At 34.2% G+C, this 20,478-nt stretch overlaps 1 protein-coding gene across 1 annotated transcript in view; it reads right to left on the bottom strand.

The window, feature by feature from the left end:
• The window catches only part of HDAC2 (histone deacetylase 2), a 33,528-nt gene that overhangs the window by 9,208 nt on the left and 3,842 nt on the right, over positions 1-20,478 (bottom strand). The window contains exons 2-8 of the mRNA XM_017677198.3: positions 13,350-13,462; positions 12,388-12,505; positions 10,150-10,224; positions 9,497-9,635; positions 7,355-7,496; positions 4,516-4,608; positions 4,326-4,434 (exon numbers count right to left, since the gene is read on the bottom strand). Coding sequence (XP_017532687.1) covers positions 4,326-4,434; positions 4,516-4,608; positions 7,355-7,496; positions 9,497-9,635; positions 10,150-10,224; positions 12,388-12,505; positions 13,350-13,462 — 789 coding nt within the window. The remainder of the gene's footprint in view (positions 1-4,325; positions 4,435-4,515; positions 4,609-7,354; positions 7,497-9,496; positions 9,636-10,149; positions 10,225-12,387; positions 12,506-13,349; positions 13,463-20,478) is intronic.

The raw sequence follows: 20,478 nt of genomic DNA on the forward strand, positions 1-20,478 counted from the left end.
TGTAAATGGATCAATCAATCAAAAGACACAAGAGTGGCAGAATGGATAAAAAAACAAGACTCATCCATATGCTACCTACAAGAGACTCCTTTCAGATCCAGAGACATAAACACAAACTAGAAGTGAGGGGATGGAAAAGATAATTCATGCAAATAACAGGAAGAAAAAAGCAGGAGCAGCACTACTTAGACAAACCGGGCTGAAAACAAAGTTAACAAGAGAGTAAGAAGGACATTACATAATGATAAAGGGGTTAGTCCAACAAGAGGATATAACCATTATAAATATGCACCCAACAGCGGAACACCTAAATATGTGAAACAAATACTAACACACTTAAAGGGGGATATAGAATGCAATGTATTCATTTAAGGAGACTTCAACACAGCACTCACTCCAAAGGACAGATCAACCAGACAGAAAATAAGAACACAGAGGCACTGAACAACACATTAGGAAAGATGGACCTAACACATCTACAGAACACTCCACCCAAAAACAGCAAGATACACATTCTTCTCAAGTGCACATGGAACATTTTCAAGAATAGATCACATACTAGGCCACAAAGAGTCTCAATGAATTTAAAAAGATTGAAATTGTACCAACCAGCTTCTCAGACCACAATGGGATGAAACTAGAAATAAATTACAAAAAGAAAATGAAAAGTTCCACAAACACACGGAGGCTTTACAACATTCTCCTAAATAACCAATGGAGCAATGACCAAATAAAAAAAGAGATCAAACAATATATGGAGACAAATGACAACAAAAATTCAACACCGCAAAATCTGTGGGATGCAGCCTAGGCTGTGATAAGAGGAAAGTATATTGCAATACAGGCCTAACTCAAGAAAGAAGAACAATCCCATAAAAGCAGTCTAAACTCACAATTAATCAAAGTAGAAAAAGAACAACCAACGACCGCTGAATTTTATCAAACATTTAGTGAAGACCTAATACCCATCCCCTCCTTAAAGTTTTCCAAAGAGTAGAAGAGGGAATACTTCTAAACTCATTTTATGAGGCCAGCATCACTCTAATACCAAACCAGGCAAAGACACCACAAACAAGAAAATTACAGACCAATATCCCTGATGAACATATATGCAAAAATATTCAACAGAATATTAGCAAATGGAATACAGAGATACACCAAAAAGACCATCTATCATGATCAAGTAGAATTCCAGGGATGTAAAAGATGGTACAACATTCGAAAATCCATCAACATCATCCACCACATCAACAAAAAGGACAAAAACCACATGATCATCTCCACAGATGCCGAAAAAGCATTTGACAAAATTCAACATCCACTCATGATGAAAACTCTCAACAAAATGGGTATAGTAGAGGGCAACTACCTCAACAGAATAAAGGCCATATGTGACAAACCCATAGCCAACATGATACTTAACAGCAAGAAGCTGAAATCTTTTAAGATTGGGAACAAGACAAGGATGCCCACTCTCCCCACTTCTATTCAACATAGTACTGGAGGTCCTAGCCATGGCAACCAGACAACACAAAGAAATCAAAGGCATCCAGATTGGCAAGGAAGAAGCCAAACTGTCACTGTTTGCAGATGACATGACATTGTACATAAAAAACTGTAAAGAATCCACTCTCAAACTACTAGATCTAATATCTGAATTCAGCAAAGTTGCAGGATACAAAATTAATACACAGAAATCTGTGGCATTCCTATACACTAACAATGAACTAGCAGAGAGAGAAATCAGGAAAACAATTCCATTCACAATTGCATCAAAAAGAACAAAATACCTAGGAATAAACCTAACTATGGAAGTGAGAGACCTGTACTCTAAAAACTACAAGACTCTCATGAGAGAAATTAAAGATACCAATAAATGGAAACTCATCCCATGCTCACGGATAGGAAGAATTAATATTGTGAAAATGGCCATCCTGCCTAAAGCAATCTAGATTCAATGCAATTGCTATCAAAATACCAAGAGGATTCTTCAACGAACTAGAGAAAATCATTCTAAAATTCATATGGAATGACAAAGACCTCGAATAGCCAAGGAAATTCTGAGAAGAAAGAATAAACCTGGGGGCATTATGCTCCTCAACTTCAAGCTCTACTACAAAGCCACAGTAATCAAGACAATTTGGTACTGGCAGAAGAAAAGAACCATAGACCAATGGAACAGACTAGAGAGCACAAATAGAAACCAAACCATATATGGTCAATTAGAATATGATAAAGGAGCCATGGACATACAATAGGGAAATGACAGCGTCTTCAAAAGCTGGTGTTGGCAAAACTAGACAGCTATATGCAAGAAAATGAAACTGGATTATTGTCTAACCCTATCTATATACAAAAGTAAAGTCGAAATGGATCAGAGACCTGCATGTAAGTCGTGAAACCATAAAACTCTTAGAAGACAACATAGGCAAACATCTCTTGAATATAAGCATTAGCAACTCCTTCCTGAACACATCTCCTCGAGCAAGGGAAACAAAAGCAAAAAGGAACAAATGGGACTACATCAAACTAAGAAGTTTCTGTATGGCAAAGGACACTATTAACAGAACAAAAAGGCATCCTACAGTATGGGAGAATATATTTGTAAACAATATATCTGACAAGGGATTAACACCCAAAATATACAAAGAACTTACATGCCTCAACACCCAAAAAGCAAATAACCCAAATAACAAATGGGCAGAGGATATGAAGAGACAGTTCTCCAAAGAAAAATTTCAGATGGCCAGCAGACACATGAAAAGAAGCTCATCACTAATCATCATGGAAATGCAAAGTAAAACCACAATGAGATATCACCTCACACTAGTAAGGATGGCCAGCATCGAAAAGATTAAGAACAAAAAATGCTGGCAAGGATGCAGAGAAAGGGGAATCCTCCTACACTGCTGGTGGGAATGTAAGCTAGTTCATCCATTGTGAAAAGCAATATGGAGGTTCCTCAAATAACTAGAACTAGAAATACCAGAATCCCACTCCTTGGAATTTACCCAAAGAATACAACTTCTCAGATTCAAAAAGACTTATGTACCCCTATGTTTATTGCAGCACTTTTTACAATAGCCAGGATATGGAAGCAACCTAAGTGTCCATCAGTAGATGAATGGATAAATATGTGGTACATATACACAATGGAATATTATTCAGCCATAGGAAAGAAACAAATCCTACCATTTGCAACAACATGGATGGAGGCGGAGGACATCATGCTCAGTGAGCCAGGCAGAGAAAGACAAATGCCAAATGATTTTCCTTATTTGTGGAGTATAACAATGAAGCAAAATTGAAGGAACAAAATAGCAACAGACTCAAAGACTCCAAGAATGAACTAGTGGTTACCAAAGGGGAGGGGTGTGGTAGGGTGGGTGGGAAGGGAGGGAGAAGGGGATTGAGGGGTATTATGTTTAGTACACATGGTGTGGGGGATCACGGGGAGAACAGTGTAGCACAGAGAAGGCACATAGTGGATCCGTGGCATCTTACTACACTAACAGGCAATGACTGCACTGGGGTATGGGTGGGGACTTGATAATATGGGTAAATGTAGTAATCACATTGGTTTTTCATGTGAAACCTTCATAAGAGTATATCAATCATAGCTTAATTTTTAAAAATAAGAAAAATAAATAAATAATAAATAGATGATGATAGATGATAGAGAGGGCAGGCGGGCAGGCAGGCAGGCTGGCAGGCAGGTAGATGAAGAAAATTGCACAGGAAAAAAGCTATGCGATAAAGAAACACTGGATAAGCTGAAAAGTGCTTTAATGTTGATAATGCTGTGAACACTCACTACCACAACCAAAATTCTGGTATAAGTATGGATTCAAATTGTAGAAAAATGAAGACATTGGAAGTGTGTGTGCCTGTGTTGGAAATAAAGTGGTGAATGAAAGCTAAATCCCTCTTCTTCCACAATGGGAAGTGAGTATGTATACAAGGCTAAAATTAAAAACATAAAAGTAACAAAGTTTGCACGTTATTTGGAGAAAGAAGATTAAAACAATCAACCAAAAATGTTAAAAATGGCTGCCTTGGTTGGTACTGTAACCAGCCTTATCAAATGATCCAGGTATGCATGCATACATAAATTAAATAAAATATGAAGACCTAATAGACTGAGACAAGATTATAGTTATGAAATCAATCCTAAATACATACATATGACAAACACCAATGAAAAACATAACATGGTTCTGTTACAATAGTATAGGTAAAATATTACAGTGACAACATTTATAGGAAATTCTTAGGAAGGAAAAACACCCTATTTTTATGGGAATATCACCTTTTAAGTTGCTCACCTTTGACTGTTAGATTGAAGCAGCCAAGTCTATCACCAGACAGCGAGTCTGCACCACACTGTAACACCACAGCACTAGGCTGGTACATCTCCATCACTTTTGAGATAATCTATGCATAAGATAACAAATGTTATCTCTAAATCTCTTAAACATTTAAAATTACCATTTTGAATCTGAAAATAATACTTACAGGCTTAAATATCTGCCCATATGACTCATCATCTATACCATCTCTCATTGGAAAATTGACAGCATAGTATTTGCCTTTTCCGGCACCAATATCCTAAAATATACAACAGAGAATATTTTGTTAATAAAATTTTGATGTATTTTGTTTATGGATTGCTTATAAAGTTGAGAAGACCAATTATAATTTATCTGTAATAATTGTTTTGGGGCTAAAAGAAGTTCAACAATACATTAAACAACTTTGAGGTAAAACTGTAGAAAATGTACATTCTAAGCCACAAAATTTTACAGCACAATTGTCTCTGAAATGCAAAATCCTTCTTGTGGCTCAAATCTGGTATGAGTTTACTTATAAAAGAAAAGCCCAGGTCTTCTTGAAGTTTTAACAGCTGCAGACTAAAGCAATGAAAGCTATTAAATGAGCGTGAAATACATTTTGTTTTTACTTGTTGAATAAATACCGCTCTAGACATTAATACTGCTCAAAAGAGGCAAAGGAGAGAAATTGAGAGCTAGGATCCAGCTACACACATATACTTAAAATATATATACATATATTTATTTAATGTTATACATGTATTTATGTATATATGTGTGCATATATGGATATACACACTCATATGTACACATTCCTAGACGAGATGGTGTAACAGAGACATTTCTACAAAGAACTACTTTTAACTACAGCACCAAAGGATTGGGGGTAACTGAATCTTATGTGCTTTAAATTATGCACCAAAGGATTGGGGGTAACTGAATCTTATGTGCTTTAAATAATGTCTTAGTATATGAGTCTTTTAGGACTAACAGTTGTACAAGTTCTTCTCTCATCTCTCATGGAATGATCTTAGCTTGAATCCATTTTTAAAAAAGTATAGTTCATTATTATGATCCAACTTTCAATGAAGAAAAAGCCAGTGGAATTAAACCCTACCCCCAATTTTTTCTTAAAGAGATCTACATTTTTATATTTTACTAAATACAAACTATACAAATGTGGATGAACTATTGTGAATCCCTAGACTCCTGCACTAAAAACACAGCTGAAATGCACTGTGACACCAAGATTTCAGAACACAGTGAGTTCGTCATCACTTGTCACTCTATGTTATGTAATGGCTGGCAACTCAGATGTGCTGCCCTTGTTGGATAAAGTTTCCTAGCTTTCATTTCTTATTCCATGTTGTTTCTTAAACACTTTTGTTTTTATGTTTTACCTAAACTGTAAATCTAATAAATACAAGCAGAGTTTAAATAATTATTTAAGCTCAGAGTGGCCTTTTGACTTAGAATAAATAGGTAGAAAAGAAAATGCTTATTTTATTCAATTAACATCTAAATATACAGAAGTTTCATCAAAGTCTAACTTTACACAATGATTATTTTAGTTTCCTTACCAAAATTTTGGAGATGCATTTATAATATCAAAGGAAAACTATTATGACATTTCATATAGTGTGTGTAAAATCTTAAGTGAGGAAAAGATGTTGAAAGTCATTCTAAAATCTTTTTAAAACATGCACTCTTCAATATTTTCCAACTGTAAGTAATCAAAAATACTGCCAGAAATTAAAATAGAGGCTTCCATTTGACATTTCTGAGATTAATTAGGATTATACTGCAAAGACACTAACTTTAAGTTTAAAGCAGGGAAGGCTTTTGATTATTTTCCACCGGGGTGCAATGGTTTTAAGCAAATTAATTCTATTGGTAAAAAACAGTCGTCCTTAAATTTTAGTGTGCAGAACCATCCAGAGTCTGGCGCCTGAGAATATGTGCTTCTAATAGGTTCCTGGGCGATTCTGATTCTACAAAGTTTAGGGCTCATACTGAGAACCACCAGTCAGACAAATTGGGGAAAGACATTTGAAGGAGCTAAATGGCAAGGAACTGAAAATATAAATTTGCCATTTTAAAAGTCACATAATTTAAACTTAAATAAATGTCCTCCTGCCCATTTATAAGTAGTTTCACAATCACAACTGTTACTGAAGAACACCACCTTGTGGTCAAATAGTCACACGTATGAAGAAACACATTAAGGCTACTCTAAACTTTGGTTCCTAAATAAACTAACTACTTATCACAGATATGTAAAATAACATTAATAAAATACTTTACAACTAATGCCAAATGCCACGCCAAGTGAAATTTCTTACATAATTAGGCTGAATTAAAAACAGCTATTTCAATTTCTGAATTAAACTTAACCATACATGTAGTTTGGTTAAAAAAACTTCAAAAAGCTTATAGAAACAGGTTTGATTGATAGTATTTACATTCATAAAATACAGGAGAATCAAATTGAAGAAAATAGCAAAAATATAATAGAAATAAATGCATTTAATGTAATAGGCAGAATATACCATGGTATTTTTTCTTTCCCCAAATGGTATACTACAAATTACAGAAGCCTAAGGAAAAAAAAGATTAAAATTAGACCCATCATTAGACCCCAAATCAAAACCACTCATAAAAGAAGTGTAATACAAGAACTTAAAAAAGTTGATTATTTTCCACCAATTTTATAATTGACAACGATGTAGACTACCATCAAACTGGTTTTGAAGATTCAAACTGAGTATCAAGAAAACTGTTTCATACTCCAGTCAATGTTCAAAAATATTTATTCAAAGAAAATAGCTGTGCAAAAGAAAGTCCTCTTAGTTATCATGTTTTTTGTTTACAGTCAGCAAAAATGAATGCTAGCAGATTCAACAGCATATAGAATGACTCAATTTTGCATACAAGCTTCAATTAGTGACTCAAGATTAGTTCAGATATAGGAATATTAGCTTCTTAGGTTATTTCTTATTTATCCAGACACAATTTAGTCTTACCCTCAAGTCTCCTGTTCCAGGAAAGTATTCCCCATATTTATGGAATGATACAGTCATTACACGATCTGTTGTATAAAAAGCTTCTTCAACACCATCACCGTGATGGATATCAATATCAATATATAAGACTCTCTGATGATACCTGAGAACAAAGCCGGTAAATCTTAGGAGGAACCACCACAGATGCAGAAACCTATTTTTAAGCTCTTACATTCCAGAATGTTTAATCCCCTTTGTACTTTACTTCCAGCCTAAACGACCCATATTCAAACATCTGAGGATCCAGTTTGAGACTGAGACCTTAAAGTCCTCCCTTTAGGCTCAATCTCGGTAAGAAAATGTATTTACTCTGTGAAATCTGTCCTACTCTAAGTGAGTTAAAAACATAGTACATTTCTATACATTAACAACTGAAGATTATATCATACTTAAGATTACTTTAACACATCTCTCTAGTAAATCTCCAGTATTATAAAATGGGTTGGCAATCTAAGGTTCACAGCCCAAATTTGGCTAATACCCTCTTTTTGTACAGCCTTTGAGATAAGACTTGTTCTTACATTTTTAAATGGCTGAAAAATAAAATCAAAACAAGAATGTTTTGTGATATATGACAAATGAAATTCAAATTTCAATGTCCATAAATAAAAGCATTACTGAAACATGGCCATGCTCATTTGTTTACATATTGTCTATGGCTTCTTTTGTGCTTCAACTGCAGAGATGAGTAGTTGTGATAGAAACTACGTATGATACTCTCTCTAATCTCCTCACAGTGCTATTGGAGCACTACACACTGCAGCAACACAGTTGTAACTAGAACACATTTTAAGAGTCACATGTATCACCATATTGTGACATCTTATTACTAGTGCATACCCATGTCAAAACAACAAAGGAAAGTGAACTTCCAATGTTATCCCTTTAAGGCCCAGTGAAGTGAGGATTATTTTGTTACTGAATTAGACAGCAGAGCATTGTATTTATGATACAATGATACCACAGTGGTGTTAAATAAATACGATATAAACTGACGTTACCAGATTAAACACTCAGAATATTCTCATCTCTCAGGATGGCAACATTCAGAAAACTTAGAAAGTAAAAAACAGTATGTCTCATCATAGCAGAACTTCACAGAAATAAAAAATAAAGCTGTGAGCAAAGGAAGTTTCTGAATGGCTCATGAACTGTTATCGTCAATTAAATCATGTTTGATTGCACCAGTTGAAATACATCTACAAAAATTAAACTTGCTTAACACTATTAGCATGTGGGCAAGAGATGCTCCTGAAAGATAAGATTCAGGAACCAACATCAATAGTGAATTAAACAGGAAGGCTAATCATTTCCAGTGGTTTTCCTTGGCCCTTGATGAGTCCAAGAAACACGGCTCAACTGTTTATTAGAGGAGTCAATACCAAATTATAGGTGACTGAAAAATTAGCCTCTATAAATAATAGTATGTATGGAATAATTACAGGCAAGAACATTTTCAAAGTTGAGAAAACACTAATTCACCACATTCTGAAGTGGACTCTGCTAAGATGCAGTTACAAATGATGACAGTAAAAGGAAAAAAATCTAACCTTATAAATCTCCAAATTCACAAAGTAACTATCTACAACAGGTAACTCAAACTGTAGTCAAAGATTAGTTTAAAACTAATGCCTTCAGTAACTAAGAGGCAATTATATCCATTAGTAGAGAACAAAGCCCCATTCTATGTGGAAGCAAGGCAATTAGCTAAACTCATTCAACAGGTAAATAAATTTCCTTTAATACAGGTTTCAACTTTTGCCTTCAAAAGTTAAAACTTACAAAATGTTATGAACTTCTAGGGTGACTATCATTTTTTAAAATTAGTTGAAACTAATTAAGATCTAAATACCAAACTACTTCTAATATTTTTTAAAAGGGTACTTACTGGTAGTTTTAGACATTTATATCCATTTCTCATTCTTGCTAATCCAAGGACTGGGCAAATTTTCTCTACTTTTACAATGGTTTGTGATGAATCTACAGAGACTCATCACTATTTTCAACCCACTATTTACTTATTTTTAAAAAGACTGTATTTTAAAAGGTGTTTTAATCAAAACACTTTTTTCTTGGGAAAACTATAAACATAAATTAACTTACTTTAGTAATTCAAGGATGGCAAGTACAATATCATTAACGTAACAGAATCCTGATGCTTCTGATTTCTTTGCATGATGTAATCCTCCAGCCCAGTTAACAGCCATATCAGTTTGTTGTCGATTCAACTTCACAGCCCCAGCTAAGAAATAAGACAGGGTAGACTTTTTAAATGTTTAAAATCAGAAATTATTACAAATACAAACAGACAGAAGTTTTATAGGAAGGAGTACGCCATGCATAAGCAAAAGTCTCTAAAATCACAGAAGGACCAGACCACTGTGCAGGGCATACAGCAGCTGCTCCTTGGCCTCCCTACAGCCGTGATGTGACTGAAAAAGAGTGTACACAGAAAGTGCTAGAGTGGTGGGGAGCAGGAGAGAAGTCTCTCAGTGAAAAGACAACTGAAGTAATAAACTAAAAAGTGAAAACAAAAACGAAAAAACCGACAACTATCCAAAAAAAAACCACACACAAAATACATTTTGACTCATGATCATAAATCATGGAGGGTTTCAAAGACAACTATATGATGAACAACCTACTTTATGCTATCAATTTCCACCACCATTAAAACTTTTGCTTTATACAAATAACTCAAAAGACACATACCAAATTAGATCAACCTTTAAATCTGACTGAATCAGAATACTTACCAACTGAGCCACCCGTTGAGAGTTGACAAAACTCAAATAGTCCATCAAATACTGGGCAATCCTCTCCAACATTAACTGTGGAAGATAGACTTATTAACTTTAACCCATTCTGTGAGTTAATAAAAGCTTTTTCTTACAAAAATTATTTCTTATGAATACTTTTTGATTCAATCATAAAACACACCATGTGGTAATCTAAAATTTACAATTATAAAAGTATAGTTTATCATTTTATCCAAGGTGATTAGTGTGATATGTGAAATACCACCACCACCAGATCTTAATAGAATTACTTGCAGAACATCTGACTCTATTAACAAGAAATCAATAGATATCAAAATAAAAAATGTATTTGCTTTTAATTAAAACATGACTTAAATTTTATAAGTATTTCTCCTCAAATATATGACAATAAATTAATCAATCCTAAAAAGTTTAAGTGACTTCAATTGCTTTAAGATTTACTTTCTTTAAAACTCCTTAGGTATACAGAACATCTACTACTTTGAGATCTATCTTAGTATTAAAAGCATTTAACAGCTGGTTACCTATGCAATCTTAAAAGATGGAATTAACTAGATTCATGATAGCCAAGCTATAGAAGGAAGGGATACTTAAGGCCAAAGAAACACACATACACAAGACACATCATGACATATTTATTGCTTTAGTACTAAGAGAATGAAAAGGACACATGTATATAACCTATCCTCAGTCTCTCTCCACCCTTCAAATTAGAAACCTCTTCAACTATAAGGGCCACTACTTTACATCGTTTTGAATACACTTAATTTATTAGCACTATAATGAATATATTTGTTTCTTACTAAAATTTTAAGATGTGATTATACATATTAAGATATCATAATCTAATACAGTTTAGTATTATATGTTTTTAATCAACCCTGTTAATTCATTTGACCTTGGGCTACCCATGATTTCTTAGTCTAAGCCTGAATCTCCATTGAAAAAACAAGGGTAAATAATATCTATTCTATATTATGCCATTTATTTAATCAACTAATCTATGGCAGGAATATATATTTATATATTAAGTTCTTTGAATATATGAGATGGTTAGAACTACAGTTAATTTAGTATTACAGAAATTCTTCTCTTTAAAAAATTATCACTAAGTCCATCAATAAAAACACTGGTAAGAATGAACTCCAGTAACAAGCTTTAAAAGACACTGTTACAATCATTTTAGGATGTTCTTTTGCATTCCCTCAATACACCCAATTTCTAATAATGAGATATTTAATTATCTATAAAAGAGAACACTATGAAGAAGAAATAGCTTCATTAACAATGACAGAAAAGGGAATTAACAGTTTATATGTATTACAAACCAGAATAAATAACCAAAGTATAGAAATAGAAGCCAACAGGTATATACAACAGACTAAAGTACAGCTGAGCCTTTGACAGCATGGGTTTAAACTGTGCTTGTCCACTTATATGCAGATTTCTTCAATAAATACACTGGGAAATATTTTTGGAGATTTATGATGATCTGAAACATTTTCTTTTCTTTAGCTTACTGTATCATAAAATAAACATAACATTTAAAATACATGTTAATTAACAGTATAGTATCAGAGTTTTGGTCAACAGTAGGCTACTAAGTAGGGAAGTTTTTGGGGAGTCAAAAGTTATACACAGATTTTCAACTGCACAAGGGTTGGCACTTCTAACTCCTTGCATTGTTCAAGAGTCAATGGTGTATATATATATATATATTTTTTTTTTTTTTCGTGTAATGATCCTTAGTTCTAAAGCTAAGGATGATTAAGTCTATTGAAATAATCTGAAAAAACATAAGGCTGGAAGTCAGAAGACACAGTTCCTGGCACTGGAGGTTTTGAATGAGCTTTGCGTCCTTCAGTGAAGCACTTGAATGTTGTTCAAGGGTCAAGTGTATAATTTTTTTTTTAAATTAAAGCAGGGGAATAAGGTCTCCCTAACAAAATCCATTATCAAAAGTTAACATAGGGCCAAAACAAAGAGCAAAGGATCATCCAAACAGCTTCAGCAATTTGGCAGACCTATAGGCTTCAAGGAAGCTGTCTTTTTAAAGGTAGCTTTAGTACGATTACACTGGTTTGCAAATCAATAATTACAGTAATATTTCACATCAGGAAAACACCTAAATTTGGATAACTCTAACTACAATCTTCTAAAAATACTCATTTGTACTTATCAGTGCTAGTATATACTTTTAACATAGAAACGTACATCTCTGCATCTGCTTACTATACTCAGACATGTTATCTGGTCTTATTGAACGTAGAAATTTGATGTACTCATCACTGTGGTATTTTGTCATTTCTTCAGCAGTGGCTTTATGGGGCCTCTGTGAAGAAAATGAAATGTCAGACTGTTGAATTACAACTGGTTACATCAATGTTATCAAATACAAAGTATACAATTTTCCAAACAGGCCTCTCAAAAGAACTAGGTCTGCCATAACAAAACAAATTCCAAAGCCAATTCATACTCCTTTTAAAAGCACATCAACTATGACTGAGCTTTTCCTTTGCCTATTTTAAGCATCCTTGTTCCAAAAAGGTCAGTTTTATTTGTGACACATTTCTTCCCCAAGGCTTCCTTAGTCTTAATTCAACTCTTCCTCTTCTCTAAATATCTGTATCTGAAAGAAAATAAGTCACGTATACTGCTCAACATTAACTGCTTCAAGTCTTTCTTTTCTCCCCAAATAGGTAAGAACTGTGTCTTGTATTTGTTTATATATACTTCTACCTTTATCTACAAAAACATTTACAGCAGTAGCTGTATCTTACATGTTATCTGTACTCAGCATGCTAACACAGTGTTTTGTATGCCAAAAGATACTTATAGGATTAATTTGCTGCACAATTCTTTTGTAAGAGTTCCAGGTCAACTCTTCAGCAGCAAAGACAGACCAACAATTATTTTAACAAAAACAGTAACTAACCAGATTTGTTTTTCAGAATGTGAAAATCTGGGGAAGGGAAAACTGTTTTCCGAAAAGAAGCTCCAGCTTCCACACACTCTGTTTTCTCTGAAGAATAAAACTAAAAAGGAGTTTTCTATTTTCTTCCAGACCTTTTCATCTGTTAAATGCCCTCCAAAGGGAATAAACGAAGTTTCAAAGCAGTTAATTCAAGAAAAACACAAAACATTAGTGCTCAATATTTACCAAAAGGTATACTCACGTATATTTCCATTTTTCTATATAAGCCATAATTTAGCAGCAAGTTATGAGTCATGCGGATTCTATGCGGTTTCATGGGATGACCCTGTCCATAATAATAATTTCCAATATCACCTAAACAATACAGACAAAAGAATCTTCATGAATGACCTAAGTTTATATATGTTCATTAGAAGGCATTTACTAATCTAATTAAGATTTATTTAAAACCTTAATGATTTTAGATTCTGCAGCTTTCACACTGTATTAGAAAACCATACTTCATACTTCAACATGTTGGCAACTCCATTAAATAAATTATTTGTTTATAGATTAAGACAAGCAAGCTTTTCTGACTTCCAGTTTATCAAAATTTCTTATTTAGGATTAGCCCACGTAAATTATTCTTTACTCGCAGAGGTAGTTTTTGTTCTTTACAGTGATACCTACTTTTAGAATTCACCAGAGAATTCAGATGTTTCAGGTAAATTCTGAGTTTCACTGGTATGATTTAAAAATTTGACAGCAAATATTACTTCTTGGATGATTTACTATCAATCACAGAAATCCTTCATAGGTGGTATTATAATATTCTATATCCACAGCAGTCTATTAAGGGAAATTTTGGTAACTTAAATTTCAATCCTAAATATGCTCTAATAAGACATACCCATGACATTTTTCACGGTAATGAGTATTATATTTTAGTTTCCACAATTAAAAAGTTGTAATCCTTAGCCTCTTTTTGTGACATCTTTATACTCAATGTCTTAAAACTTATTCATAGGACTTATTTGAAAATAAGTAACACCAAGATGAGATTTTCATCTGCCAAATTTCAACAGAATACTTTAAGGTAAAGATTTAGTTTTTCTATAATAAAAAGCGGTATTAAGAAAGTCTCTTAAACATATATATTTTTAATGTAACAGGCGCTTACTGTAACTGCCTTCATCGAACATGAAATTACTGGTAGTACTAATTCTAGTCTTAAGCAATTCCAAAATTTTGTTAGGATAGCCAAGTTGATTTTAATGGCCTGAAGTCAATCATTTCAATATGGGTTTATATAATAAAAGCCAGGGTTTACTAAAAAAAAAAAAAAAAAGTCTTTTAACCCATCTTCAAAATCAAAAGACCTTTCAAGATCCTGCCTAAACACATTATCTTTTTATGTTTAATGGAAACTGAGAACTTAAACTTTTGTTTGTCTCTTTCATATATTTGTTAATAGTCCAGGATGAACACCCACTTGTATAACATACCTGCTTCTAACTACTAGTACTTAATTTTGTTGGTATCATACCTCTAACTAAGGTAACTCTTCTTTTGTAACACAAGCTCTCTTGTGGAAACAATTCATTTATACACGGTCATTTAAAGGGAAAGCCATGTCTCCTAATGCAGATGCCAAAAACAAAGCTGACACAGACAAGGAGAAAAGCATGGGGATAGGAGACATTCCTCTGCATTTATCACAATGCAAGAGGCTATGAACACAGGAACAAACCGCCCTTGAAAGGAAGATCTGCTATAAGGCTCTGCCCTAAATGGTGGCAGTACATACAGTTCCTTGAAAGCAGCCTGGTATCAATGAATTCTTAGATATGGAAAGCCCACTAGTTACAAAAAACATCATGGCTCAAGGTAATGCAAGGAAAGTATTTCTAAGTTATCACTATTACCAAAGGAAATTGTGAGAATGAGAATAATCAAGATGAAATGTCTCTAGCATCTACTACATCTTAAGATCAAACACTCTAATTAGGGACCTGCTGAGAATCCAGAGGAAAGCCACCAATAGTCTAGTAACAGGAAAGACCTGAATAATCTACACAAGGGAGAGTGCAGTTCCAATTTTTCAGCTAGCATGTTTGAAATGATAATAGCGATAATTAACATTTATTGAATGCTCACTAAGAGGCACTATTCGAAGCACTTCACATGTATGACCTGTTAACCTCAACAACCCTATGATGTAGGTGCTATTATTATTGGTCCTATTTTATTATAGTGAGGAATGGTGAGATACAGACAAGTCAGGTAACATTGCCGAAGTAACATACATAGCTTGGAAGTAGAGGAGCTAGATTTAAACACAAGCAGGGCAAATCAGCCAATAACTGGCTTACTTCAGTAGTAACTACTAAGGTAGCACTTAGTCACTAGAAATAAATCGTAGAAGGAAGCTTGACAAGAAAAGGGCATAATATGGAATATAAATATTTTAATAAAGGCTTAGGGTCTTTGTTAGAGAAAATGAACATAAAGAACTACCTAACTAATCTATCAAAGTAACTTTTTTTTTCAAAAACAGGGTCCTCAAATTTTTATGAACATACACAGCTTTTTAACAAGTTTCTCCGCCACAACTTAGGGAGGGATCTCAGATCCACCAACAATACACACACTACACCTAAATGATACATGTCCACAAAGGCAGCCAAGCTATAGACAACTACTATTTGGTTTAGGTTTATCAAGAATTCTTCCATAATGTAAGAAGGTTATTAAAAAAAACATCTCCTACAGCATCTTACTACGCTGATGGACAGTGACTGTGAAGGGGTATGTGGGGGGGTCTTGGTGAAGGGGGTAGCCTAGTAAACAATGTCCTTCATGTTAATGTAGATTAATGATACAAAAAAAAAAACAAAAAAAAAACCATCTCCAACTTTTCCTGCTTAATCCATAATCTCAAAATTCTCTATAAGGCTGCTTTGTAGCCATCCACTTCTTAATAAACATAAAATGGTCTTTTCTTAGTGTTAAGAACCTGTGGATTTCATCTCATTTAAATTGGCGGTAATAAAATATGGGTATTTTTAATGTTATTCTTATTCTCATCAAAATAATAAAAATGCATTACCAATGAAGAAACACCTAGAAAAATTAGCTAAAGGTGGTTCCTTGAACACAACAAACTTTAACTGTCAATGTGAAAAAATTATCACAATATCTACAAAATTTCAGAAACTGCTCACTCTTTAAAAAGGTACCAAAATGAAGTGGCTACTCAGGCCTAACAATCTCTGGTCCAAAGTCCTTGGAACTCGATGTATTTCAGAATTTTTTCAGGTTTTGTAAATGTAGTATGATACATCTACCATATATTATGTGATATCCTGAAGTCTGGGCATCATTATATAACCAAACAGTATTTCTGCAACAAAAATATGTGAATATTCATTGTGAGTGGAATAAAGATCACAAATACTAATTCAAATTAAGCTTTTGATTCCAAGTGAGTAGTTAGAAAAAGTTTTTCAATTTCAGGACTGTGAAATGTACATTCAACCCTGGAGAAAAACTGACTATAAAAATGATTCAGGAAAACACAAAAGCAGCAATAAAAGCCACTGGATTATTTGTCTTCTACAAATTACCTAGTCCACTAGTAAGTGGCTTTAACATACTTCTTCCTTGAAACACTGGGGTCTTGGCTTCTGTAATATCACTTCCTGGATTTTACTCCTACCCCAAAGCCATTCCTCCACCAACCTTTAAATATTAGGAGTTTCTCAAGGTCATTCATTAATGTAATACATTAAAAGCCTGTCATATGCCAGGCACAGTTCAAGGTGCTTGGGTTAGTCTGTGAGGAAGACTGCTGCCCTACATCTCTCAGGAATGAGCCACCTGACTGCTCACAATTTAGAAACTAAGGAGTCATCCTTTATTCTGTACCACCATCACCCAACCCAATACCCAATCCAACAAATTGTTGGTTTTACTCCCCAAACCTCTTAAATGTGTCCATTTTTAAAATATTTTTTGTTGAACTATAGTTGACATGTAATACTGGTTTCAAGAATAAAAGTGATTTCACAGTTATGTTCATAATTAAATGCTTACCCCAACTAGTGCAGTTACTATCTGTCAATACAGACATTACTATTGACTATATTCTCAATGCTGTGCTTCCATTCCCATGACTAATTTATATTGTGATTGATATTTTGTGTTTCTTTATCCCCTTCACCTTATTTTACCCCCACATCCCAGTGGTAACTACCAGTCACTTCTCAATGTCTGAGTCTACTGCTGTTGTTTGTTTTGGTTTTAGATTTCACAAGTGATATAATATAGTTTGTCTTTGCCCGGCTTATGTCAGGCCTAATAGCATAAGAACCTCTAGGTCCATCCATGGCAGGATTTCTTTCTTTTTTATGGATGAATAACAATTTATTGTATATATGTACCACATCTTCATCCATTCATCTACTGATGGACACTGTGGTTGCTTCCTTATCTAGGCTATTGTAAATAATGAAGCTATAAATATAGGGGGGCACATCTTTCAAATAAGAGACTTTTATTTTCCTTGGGTGAATTCCTAGAACTGGAGTTACTGGGTCCTATGATACTGTATTTTTAGTTTTTTTGGGGAACTGCCATACCACTTTCCATAAATGGATGCACCAATTGACACTCCCACCAACAGTGTAGAGGGGTTCCCTTTTCTCCACATCCTCACCACACATTTCTTGTCCTATCGATAGTGGCCGTTCTGACTGGTATGAAGTGGTATCTCATTGTGGTTTTGACTTTCACTTCGCTGATGATCAGTGGTGTGGAACAATTTTTCATGTGCCTATTGGCCATCTGTATGTCTTCTCTGGAAAAATGTCTACTTGAGTCCTCTTCCCATTTTTTAATTGGCTTGTTTTTTTTGTTGTTGGGTCATTGAGTTTTGTATATATTTTGGATGTTAGCTCCTTATTGGGCGTATCATTTATGAATATATTTTCCCATACTGTAGGCTACTTTTTTGTTTTGTTGACAGTTTCCTTTGCTGTTAAGAAGCCTTCTAGTTTGATATAGTACCACTTGTTTTTGCTTTTGTTTCCCTTGCTTGGGGAAACCTATTTAGAAAAAAATTTACTAGTGCCAATGTCCAAGTGTTTACTGCCCATGCTTGCTTTCAGGAATTTTATGGTTTTAGGTCTTAAGTTTAGGTCTTTAATACATTTCAAGTTTACTTTGGGGTATGGTATAACACAATTATCCAGTTTCATTCTCTTGTACATTGTCCAGTTTTCCCAACACCATTTACTGAAGAGACTGTCTTTTCCCTACTGTATATTCTTGCCTCCTTTGTCATATTAACTAACCATACGTACATGGATTTATTTCTGGGCTCTCTATTCTGTTCCATTGTTCTATGTGTCTGTTCTTATGCCAGTAACATACTGCTTTGATTACTGTAGTTTTGTAGTACACCTTGAAGTCAGGGAGTATAATACCCACAGATCTGTTGTTCTTCCTCATAACTGCTTTGGCTATTTGGGGTATTCTGTGGTTCCATAGCAGTTTTAGGATTATTTGCTGTAGTTCATTGAACAACTGCTATTGGTATTTTAATAGGGACTGTACTGAATCTGTAAATTGCTTTAGTCAGGATGGCCATTTTGACAACATTAATTCCTCCTATCTATGAGCAGGGGATAGATTTCCATTTATTTGTTTCTTCTTCAATTTCTTTCATCAGCATCTTATAGTTTTCTATGTACAGGTCTTTAACCTCCTTGGTTAGGTTTATTTCTAGCTATTTTATTCTTTTTGATGCAACTATAAATGGATTTTTTTTCCCAATACCTCTTTCTGCTAGTTTGTTTAGTATACAGGAATGCAACACATTTCTGTTTACTAATTTTATATCCTGCAACTTTTGCTAAATCCAATTATTAGTTCTCATAGATTTTTGGTGGAGTCTTTAGGGTTTTCTACATACAGTATGTCATCTCCAAATAGTGTTTTACTTCTTCCTTATCAATTTGGATACCTCTTATTTCTTTATCTTGTCTGATTGTCATGGCTAGGACCTCCAGGACTATGCTGAATAAAAGTGGGGAGAGTGGGCATCCTTGTCTTGTTCCTCATCTGAGAGGAAGGGCTTTCAGCTTTTCACCACCGAGTATGATGTTAGCTGTGGGTCTGCGTTATATGGCCTTTATCATTTTGAGGTATGTTCCCTCTATGCACTTTATTATGAATGGATGTTGAATTTTGTGAAATGCTTTTTCAGCATCTATTGAGATAATTAGTTTTTATCTTTCCGTTTGATACTGTACATACATAAATCACACTGATTTATGAATATCATATTATCCTTGCAACCCTGTAATAAATTCCATTTGGTGGTGATCCTTTTTATGTATTTTTGAATAAATGTGTCCATTTCTATCAGCCACAACCATTACATTATATGTGGACCAATATGCATTTGATTTTTACTTCTAGTCTTATATTCTACCACTCTTTATCATCATTTTCCTGCTCAGAGAATTCTGTCTACTTAAAAGACTATGGTGGTTTTCCACTCCCTGAATAAAATCTGAATCTCTCACTACAAAGTCTTCTGTGGTCTGGCCCTTTACTGCCTAGACCGGCTTCCATCCCACAGTTCCCCCATGTCTTCCTCTTGGCTTCCTTTCTGCTCAGTGCTCCAATTTCTTTCTAACTACTGGACCTGAGCAGTTTGCAGTGTCTTATATATGAAAGCTCTCATAAGTCCAGCTCACTTTCTTTCCTCAGGCCTTTCTGATCACCCTACAAAGTCCCCCTCTCTTACCACCTAAGACACAGTCTTTTAATTCCTTCTTAGGACTCAATCTTCTGTCTACTTGGTACATAGTAGGGATTTTAGGCCCATTTGATATTTCTGAACCCAAAGTTGATTTCATAAATAAGTAAAAGTTAACTGCTATTAAAATAGGAACAAAAGTTATTAACCCTTACAAACATTTTTATACTTAATCTCATTTCATCCATGTTTGAATGCTGTAAACAATTCCTTAGAAATCTGCACCCCGTTCCCAACTCCAACTATTTTCTTGAAGGATTTGCCAACAGAAGCATTTAAAACTATTAAGGGAAAGACGTAACTACTTATACTTTTTGTAGCAGAGAAAACATTTTTTTTTAGCAGTATAAACACTCGTGTAACCTCTCTGTGGACAATATAACTAGAGTCAATATGGAAAAGGCTAACTGGTGGAGTCAAACAGGGATATGAATATTTTCATGTAAAGTAGACAAAATGCCACTCATTCTACCTGTTTGTAACTCAGTGATTATAATAGAATGTTATATGAAAGTGCTCTGTAAAAGTAAGGTATTATTCATTCATCAATATTTAAAGAACCCTT

Source organism: Manis javanica, chromosome 13, assembly GCF_040802235.1.
Source record: "Manis javanica isolate MJ-LG chromosome 13, MJ_LKY, whole genome shotgun sequence".
Taxonomy (NCBI): Eukaryota; Metazoa; Chordata; class Mammalia; order Pholidota; family Manidae; genus Manis; species Manis javanica.